The sequence below is a fragment of the Austrofundulus limnaeus genome, unplaced genomic scaffold, assembly GCF_001266775.1.
Source record: "Austrofundulus limnaeus strain Quisiro unplaced genomic scaffold, Austrofundulus_limnaeus-1.0 Scaffold356, whole genome shotgun sequence".
NCBI classification, from domain to species: domain Eukaryota; kingdom Metazoa; phylum Chordata; class Actinopteri; order Cyprinodontiformes; family Rivulidae; genus Austrofundulus; species Austrofundulus limnaeus.
In genome coordinates, this window is record NW_013952758.1 from 548,090 (window position 1) to 557,450 (window position 9,361).

Genomic DNA, 9,361 nt, shown 5'->3' on the forward strand with positions numbered 1-9,361 from the left:
ACATGTTGAAAATGAAACAGCATTTCTATTAATCCATTTTAATTAGGATTATGGAACACAATCGCTTCCATAGTAAAGTGGCTGCTGCCTCAGGGCAGGATCCGACTGTCCCACCTCCCTGCTTCATCGACTCATCGGGTTGTTTCAGCATCCCTAGAGGGGAGGAAGCTGCAGCGTCACAGACCCCTACGTCAGCTGCAGCGTCAGAACCTACTACATCAGTAGCTGCTACTGAGGGGCTTACTTCGGCCAATGCTGTGTCTGAGTATCCAGCTTCATATCATAATCATCATCATCATCATCATCATCACCTTCGTCTGATCCAGCTCCATCTTCATCGCCTTCATCTGATCCAGCTTCATCATCATCATCTTCATCTCATCATTCATCATCATCATCAGGTCTTTCATCATCATCTTTGTCTGGTCCTGTATCATCTTCGTCTGGTCCTTTATCATCTTCGTCTGGTCCTGTATCATCTTCATTGTCAGAGACCCAGCCTTCAGAGATCTAGTCTTCAGAGACCCAGCCTTCAAAGTATCCAGAGTATGCAGATTCTGCGTCCTAAGGACCTAAGGGCATCACAAGCTCTTACAGCTCCAGGGTGATCACTTTGGATGGGTTTTTTCCTCCCCCCCATTATTCTGAGAAGGAGGCAGTCTCTCATCTGCTGTGCCCTGTGTGTGCGCTCTCATGTTATGTGACGTGCACAGCACAGATAAGGTGCTTTCAGTGCTTGTTTGTCCATTACAGAGAGCAGTCTGCAGGACAGCCTTTGTCTTCCCAGAGGCTGTCACATTGGATGTGCGAGGCTGTTCACAGGCTTACATCTCATCAGCAGCCTCCAGCTGTACTGTCAGCTCATTCCACAAGGGGTATCTTACTCCACAGCTCTGTACAGTGGAATGTCAATCCAGGATATCTGCTCTGCTGCGTCCTGATCATCCCCTTGTCCCTTCATCCGCTTTTATCTGCGGGATGTTTCGGGCTCCTCTCTGACTCACTCTGTTCTCAGGACCTTGTCAGAGTAGTATATTTTGTCAAAAATCATTGAACAAAACAATGACTTCTGTGCTTGGAGTGAGACTGCACACACAGTGCCTTTGTCTCTCCTTCACATCATTGGGATCATGTGATGGACACGGGGCTTACACAAATCTGTTCACTGTGTGAATCAGCTGTTGTCACTGCCCCCTGCTTGTGCAACATCACAAGGGTTTTGGGCAGAAGCTTAACGAGTCTGTCAAGCCAGTAAGGCGCAGACTACATCAGGCTCCACCCCTATACCCATCAGCAATAGCCTTAGAGGGCGGAGCTTACTTGAAATAGAATGTTGTTTACGTATTGTAACCCCAGATTCTACGAGTGTAAGAGAAGACCTCTAAGAATAGGGGCCTCACTGGCTTCCGTAGCAGAAGAAAAGTAAGCTATCGGGAGCAGAGCACCGGTCCGGCCGGCTTGTATGAGGACCGGAGGTGGGGCCCACGGTACGTGGGCGTAGACTATTGGTTCTTCAAAATGTGCGTGAGCGTGAGGGATACCCATAGCCTTAGAGGGCTGCGCTTACACTCATAGAATCTGGGGATACAATACGTAACCAACGTTCTTCTTCCATGAAGCTGCTCTGTTGTCCTCCATCCATATTTTCACTTACAAGTTCAGTCATTTCTACCTTCTCCTCTTTGTCAACGCTCTCTGGTTTAATTTAAAAGAGCCAATCGTCAGATATTGTCCAAGATTAACCTTCAGGGTGGATATAGCTCGCTAGCAGCCTTGCACCGATGCCCTATCCATGTCATCATTTACCCAGAATGCTTTGCGTGCAAATAAAGTGGCCCCATCTGTGTAATATATTTTTAAACTTTTAGTTTAAAAATGATAAAAACTTAACATCCTACAGTATTTTTACAGTATTTGTTTTACAGTTAAAATACTGTATATGTTTATCAAATAATGTCTAATGTTTCAACTAATCATGGATCCCTTTAACAAATTTATCTCTTTTAGTGTTAGTATTGTTAAATTCCTAGAACTTAAAGGAACATACGTAAATAGCCAATTATACAGAGACAGGTTGCATACTCCTATGACGTGCCAGCTAATCAAATTTTGGAACAACCGTCTCATTTTCTCCCAGTAGCCCTTACATTTACCTGTTGGATGAAAGTTACCTGGGTCACAAATCATTTCTTTCTTAACATCATGTAATGTTTTTGCCTTCAAATGAAAATATTTTATTATAGCATACTAAAAATAAGACTAAATATGTATTAAGTTTTAAAAGAAATGACTACCTCTATAGACAAACATTTAAATTGCAACATTAATCTTAATTTACTGTGATTCTAAATTGTATATTACAACTTCTGAAGAGCAGAAAATAAAACAAAATGTAACCAAAAACAAAATATTAATATAACTGGAAAGTTATGTTATACTAAGAATGCTTTTGTTATTTATGGTAAAATATAACTGCTTTNATATATATGTACAACACATTGAATTTATTGAGTACATATGTACTCAATAAATTCAATGTGTTTTCTTAAGTAGTTGCCTGCTTTCCTTTTTTCAATCAAGTTTTTGGATCTGACAATGGTTTTTTAAAGTTTATTGTTGGAATAAATATAATTTTTGAGTGCTTTCAATCAAAATTGCAGTTGCTCCAATAAAAAATGATTTGGTAATTATTTATTAATGCAGACACTAAAACGTACAGCCTTTTTATTAACAGGATTATGTAAAACAAGTTTGGTTAAACTCAAAACAAACACTTATGAAGGACCACAAATGAGATATTAGACAGTTTTTTTTCAATATTTAATAAACGAATATAAGTCCAAGTGTAGAAGCTGTGCGTGAAAAAAAAAACATTTACACCACAAAAATTGGTAGGTTGAAGAGCAACTTTTAGCAAAAATAACTAAAAGTAACAATCTTACAATGGTCTCATCAGTCATTTAAATTGATCTTTTTCCAAATTTTTTAATGTTGCTCTACTTTATTTTGAAATATGAGCATTTGGAATGTTTAGGCACAGATATCCAAAGGTCCTTCCAAAACAATTCAGTTGAAAAAGGTATTAGAATTTCTTCCCATCATGTGATTTTTAGTATTCTTTTCTGGCTTCATAAGTAGAATGTAACATTTTGGAGCAAAAATACTGATAAGTAGCCCAAAACTTGAGGCCAGCATGGCAAATATCTCTACAGCTACAGTAAACTTTCCAGGAGAGCTGACATATGCTGGGATAAATGTGAGCCACACTGCACTAAATATTACCATGCTAAAAGTGATAAARTTGGCTTCATTAAAATTATCGGGAAGCTTTCGAGACAYAAARGCAAGGATTAGACATAGCACAGCCAGTAGGCCGATATAACCCAGAACAACCCAAAACGCTACTGGTGAACCCAAATCACACTCTAGAATAATCATTTCAGTAGAATGAGCTGTATTTCTGTGTGGAATTGGTGGAGCATAAGCCAACCACAGCACACAAACTAACACCTGAATTAAAGTACAGCTTAGAACACTTGTTCTCTGAAGAGGAGCAGAACACTGAGGAACTGTGCTTGCTGGTCCATTAGCTTTAAAGGCTACCACCACTGTTATAGTTTTTGCCAAAATACATGATATGGACAATGCAAATGTTGTGCCAAAAGCTGTGTGGCGCAGCATGCAGGACCACTCAGTCGGCTGGCCAATGAAAGTGAGAGAACACAGGAAACACAGAGCCAAGGAGAACAGCAGCAGGAAGCTCAGCTCAGAGTTACTGGCTTTGACAAGAGGAGTGTGACGAAATCGAATAAACACAAATAGAACCACCAAAGTTAAACTTGCACCCAGCAGTGAGAAAGCAGTGAGAAGAGCTCCCATAGTGTCTCCATATGAAAGGAACTCGATCATCTTTGGAACACACTTGCTGTGATCATCATTTGACCAGAAGTCCGGTGGACATCGTGAACATTCTGCAGAATCTGATTAGGAAACATAAAATACGCTCATGATAGTAATTGAGTCATTTGCTTGTTTGATTCCTGACACATTTTTTGCATTTTCACAATGCAATGAAGTGAATGGGAGACATTTGAGTTACTTACTGCTGGAGTTGCTGATCTCTCCAGCAGTACAGGGGACACATGAAAAGCAGCAGATAGGTTTGTCTTTAATCATCGCCTGTCGGAAACCTGGAAGGCAARTCTCACTGCAGACAGACAGTGGCCTCTGTAACATACAAAGTTGAACATTCATTTTATTGCAACTTTAACTTTGATTTGATCCCTTTAATTGAACTTTAAGTAATTAAAATAATATGAGAAAAACACTTTGCATTCAATGTTTTTTTTAAAACCAGAATAATAGTTGTGGAGCTTGGTCACATTTTCATACATAATTAGTACAAATTAAATGATGTACAAAAAATGCTTTGAACAGTTTCGATTGTGTCGTTCTCAAGGCTTTAAAAAACCGTGTCATGAATCCTAATAAAAATGAATTCTTTTAATCTTTTTTCCTGTGGTAAAAACAACAAAAACAGAGGAATTTTTTCATTTTAAGTTGAAACTGCCTTTTTTACCTGCAAGGACTCCCCAGCCCATGTTATATTCATCATATTCATAGTAAACTGTTTTCCATTTGGTAATGAAGCATTGTAGTTCCCAAAAGTCATGAACAAAATATCTCCTGCTGAATTTCTCTGCCAGTTCACAAGCTCATATGTTGCAGAAGGGTCTCCGTTTTCATCAAAATACACTCTCTCCCCTGATTGAAGAGAAAAATTAACATCCTGGAGATGTTTCACAACCTGTCAGTTAAGACCAATAAGTTTGTTCTTAAAGAAAGTGTTTTTGTTTATAAAATGAAGTTATACACTTCATATAAGTTATCTCTTACCTGTCTTGGCTCAAAAGGATCAATCAAAATACATGAGTGATTCACTGCCTCTCCACTTTGGCCACATTTAAACATGGCATGCATAGCATGAGCAACAGCATGCACAGCTTTATACACATTGTTGGATATTCTCAGCTCTGACACATCTGTGAAAGCATTGTTTGCATCCTGAAGTCTCTCAAAGCCAGAGCATTGCTCTGTGCCATGCAGACTGGACTGAAAACTGCAGCCAAAGGTTGTTTCCCAGAATTCTCTCACCAGATTGTTCTGAGGAGCCTGACTTGGGTGAACCTGTAAAAGAAATTCTCGGAGGCCTTTGATTTTAGCCTTTTTAATGGCAAAACCCAGTGATCCTATTAGTATACCAGAGAACCTCTTATTAGCCAAATGACTRGATGTTATCCAGGATTCACTGCCCACCCACTGCAGCCCAGTTAAGTTCTGCCGCAGAGCCTCCTCAAGAAGAACATCCATCTCWMCKTYAGCAAGGAAAGCCACTAAAACTCTTGCTGTACCTCTTTGAATCACTCTGATAACCCTCTCCAGCTGCTCTGTAGAACCAGTTCTTGAGATGGCCTCTGAGTACTCAACACAAACCCCCTCCTGACTTGCTACAGTGATAAATGTTGCCATCCCATCATTACCATAGTCATTGTCACTTCTAACTGCACCAACCCAGGTCCATCCAAAGTGCTTTACCAGTTTAGCCAGAGCTCTGCTCTGGTAGTAGTCACTGGGAATGGTTCTGAAGAAGGAGGGGTACTCTTTTCTGTTACTGAGACATGCACATGTTGCAAAGTGGCTGATCTTAAAAAAAGAAAAGGCAGAAACAAGGAAGCATAAACCAATAGCATTAAAGATAAGCACTTTTAAATACTAAAATCTTACCTAAATAAAAAGTATCTGATGTTTAAATAATCTGCAGTGCATGCATTATTTTATTGGTACAATTTAAAAGATGTGTAATACCTTATCAAAGAATCATTATTATTATCATTATTATTTTTTATCCATGCAGTGTCCGATCATATAGACAAAAAATATTTTTTTAATATTTACCACTGGCATTTGCAAAATTGATGAAATTTGTAGCATTGCAATGGTGGTAGAAGACTCAGATGTTCCAATAATGGCATGAACAGATGACTGACCAGAGCAAGTTTTGTCCAAAGTCCTCTCATGTCCATTCATTAGACCCATCACTGTATGTGTTGTAGGTAATGTGGAAGCACAGCTGTCAAATATCTTATAACCAACTGTAATATTTGGCAACAGAGAGCTGCTATTGTTGATTTCCTCAATGGCAAATATCATAGTTTGAGCAAATCGAAATTCTCTCAAATTTATCCTGGAAAAAGAAACAGTTCCTAAATTTAAGCACTTAATTTTTAAGTAGGAAGCTGATATTGAAAACAGAGAAAACCAGTACTTTGAGCACAAGAGAGGTTCTGGCTTGTCTGCTAATGAGAATAAAGGTGTAGAGATTTGGCTGTGAATGGAAAAAGCTCCTCCAATCACGATATTTCCTTTCTTGGACAACAAAGGAAATTCTGGAGTCCCCAGCATCTCACAAAGGATGGTTTCATTCTCAGCTAATGCTCCCAAAAGATTAACAAACATTAAAATTATGTGAATGCAGAAATCCATTTTTAAGGCACACAAACACTCACAACCCTTCAAGATGCAATACTCTATTTGATTTAGAAAAAAATATTGCTCCTCTAAAAAATCAGAGCTTTATAATTTTACATGTGATGATGAGGACTAACATCCTCTAATCAGATCAGTGTGGAGATGACAGGTTCTCTTCATTTACCTATGTCATTCATTACTGTCAGCTACAAATATAAAAAAATTGCACCCCTGCCAGTATATATTGTAGTATTTTCCTGCATAGAAATCATCATCTCTGATCAGATTTCAATTGCTCCTATGACAACAGCTCAGAGGGGGAAAAAAAACCCCAGCTTTGATTCACCCAGACTTCCTGATGCCTTACAGCCAATTGAAAACAATTGCCGCATTCTTGAACCCTCACAAGTTTCGAGTGACCTTAGAAGGACTCTCTGTTCCTCTTCAAAGGGACCATAAATTGCTTTCACCAGACTCTTCAGCTTGACTGGGAACAAAGGAATCTACCATTCTTGATAAAATAAAAAGGACCAGATTCTCGGTTAAATGTGAAAAAGAAAGAAAAGATACAGTGGGGAAAATAAGTATTTAGTCAGTCACCAATTGTGAAAGTTCTCCCACTTAAAAAGATGAGAGAGGCCTGTAATTGACANCTGCTCTGGTAGTAGTCACTGGGAATGGTTCTGAAGAAGGAGGGGTACTCTTTTCTGTTACTGAGACATGCACATGTTGCAAAGTGGCTGATCTTTCAGAAAGAAAAAAAAGAAACAAGAAAACACAAATGACTGTAGAGAACGGAGTTGTATTTAGTTGCAAAACAAAATATGTTCAGCTAAAGACATTCCCTCTGTATATTTTTTGAAGAATATACATTCATCATATAACCTTTACAAAATGATATCACTATAACGAAGATTCTGTGAACAGTTTCCTATAAAATGTCATAAATTTGTCAGAGCAATAGTAGAAAAAAATCAATAGGATGGCATGTATAAGTTTTACCACTGGTATTTGAAAAATCCCGGAAATCTGTAGCATTGCAATTGTCGATGAGGATTCTGAGGCTCCGATGATGACATGAACGGACCTCTGACTTTGACATGGTTTTACCAAGTTCTTCTCTGGTCCGTTTATTAAGTCCATCAATGCCCCCGTTGATGGAAGTATTGAACCACAGCTGTCAAAAATCTTATAACCAATTGTGATATTAGGTAGTAGAGAGCTGCTGTTATTTATCTCCTCAATAGCAAATATCACTGTTTGAGCAAATTGAAATTCTCGTAAATTTATTCTGAAATGGGAAAAAATAAAGAAACCTTTATGACTATTATGTTTTAGGAAGATTATAATGTCAAAACCAAAAACATTCAGTACCTGGAGCATGTCAGAGGTTCGGGTGGTTCAGTCATGGAAAGTGAGGACTTTGATATTTGGCTGTAGATGGAAAAAGCTCCTCCAATAATGACATCTCCTTCCTTAAACAGCAGAGGAAACCCTGGGCTCCCCAGCATCTCACAAAAGACAGGCCCGTCTTCTGCCCCAAAGGCTCCCATAACCACGAACAACAAAATCCCACATTTGTAGTCATGCATGTTTTATAAAATGGATAGACGGATTCACAGATTTGTACGGAGACATCTTGTATCACTGACTAAATGATGTTTCTCTTTTATAAAATTGCATATGATGACTGAGTTTATCTTAACAAATCCCAATGTGATTATAGTGACGTCAGGCTGCTTTGTCATTGCATTTAATATTACATATTCATTTTTTATAAATATTGAGTGTATTTGTTTTTACTGAGTGATGCTCTATCATGCAAAATCTTACTCAGTTTGGTTCATTGTATACATTAAATACACAATCACAAGTATTGTGTATCAGTGCCCTTTGATCTGTGTTAAGATCAGTAACAATCATGGGTACCATGTTCAGTTGTTAGTGCAGGACTAAAGTACAACTGTTACAGTCAGATTTCATGGAAAAGAAACGCTTTAATTGTTTTTTCTGACACTGTATCTCATTTTGGCAGCAGTTTGTGGCCAGGGGCTTAATACTGTTTGCAGGTGGACATAAAAAAATGTTCATAATCATTTTAAAATTTGTTGTATAATGTACGTGTTTGTATTTATGAATATTTCTAGACATATATCACACGGTTTATGGATGATTTTATTGAAAACACTTGCATCTGGACATTATTTCTGCTTTTACGTTATGTAGTTTTCTTTTTATGATTGATTTAGTGACACTTTAGGGAATGGTGTGTTTTATGGTGGACCTGTTTTTAAATGCAATGTAAAACAGCAATGTGCACAATACAAGCTAATTTAACATGTTAAAATATTAAAACATGTCAAGCAGGACATTTATTAGGTAATAGTTAAAAAAGACCACATGTCCACCTGTTGCCCATTTGTCCGTCCATCCATCCATCCATCCATCCATCCATCCATCCATCCATCCATCCATCCATCCATCCATCCATCCATCCATCCATCCATCCAATATCTATGCCCACTTCTTTCCTTTCAAGGTCATGGGGGTCACTGGTGTCCATATCCAGCAGTCACTGTGCGAGGGGAGGGGTACACCCTGGAAAGGTCGCAAGTCCATCACAAGGCTGCCCATTTGTCCCTAGAGCTTATTCAAAGAGTAAATGTGCGAGATGGGTAGAGCCAAGACAGACAGCCAGTTTATCACAGTGAAAACACAGACATACAAGGCAAACAAAAGATACACACCAATTAATTATTATTTTTCTGTACATCTTAAAGTTATTAGGTTTAACTGAATTATGATGGTTTTGTCGAAAGCAGACAGGAAACAC

At 38.4% G+C, this 9,361-nt stretch overlaps 1 protein-coding gene across 1 annotated transcript; it reads right to left on the reverse strand.

Moving 5' to 3' along the window:
* Positions 1-3,066: 3,066 nt before the first annotated feature.
* On the reverse strand, positions 3,067-8,120 carry olfch1 (olfactory receptor C family, h1). Its single transcript, XM_014023066.1, has 6 exons — positions 7,903-8,120; positions 5,956-6,244; positions 4,897-5,703; positions 4,580-4,807; positions 4,104-4,227; positions 3,067-3,980 (listed from the first exon to the last, which is right to left on the reverse strand). Exons 1-6 carry the CDS (start codon positions 8,118-8,120, stop codon positions 3,067-3,069), a joined length of 2,580 nt encoding a protein of 859 aa, XP_013878520.1.
* Between the last annotated feature and the right edge of the window lie 1,241 nt (positions 8,121-9,361).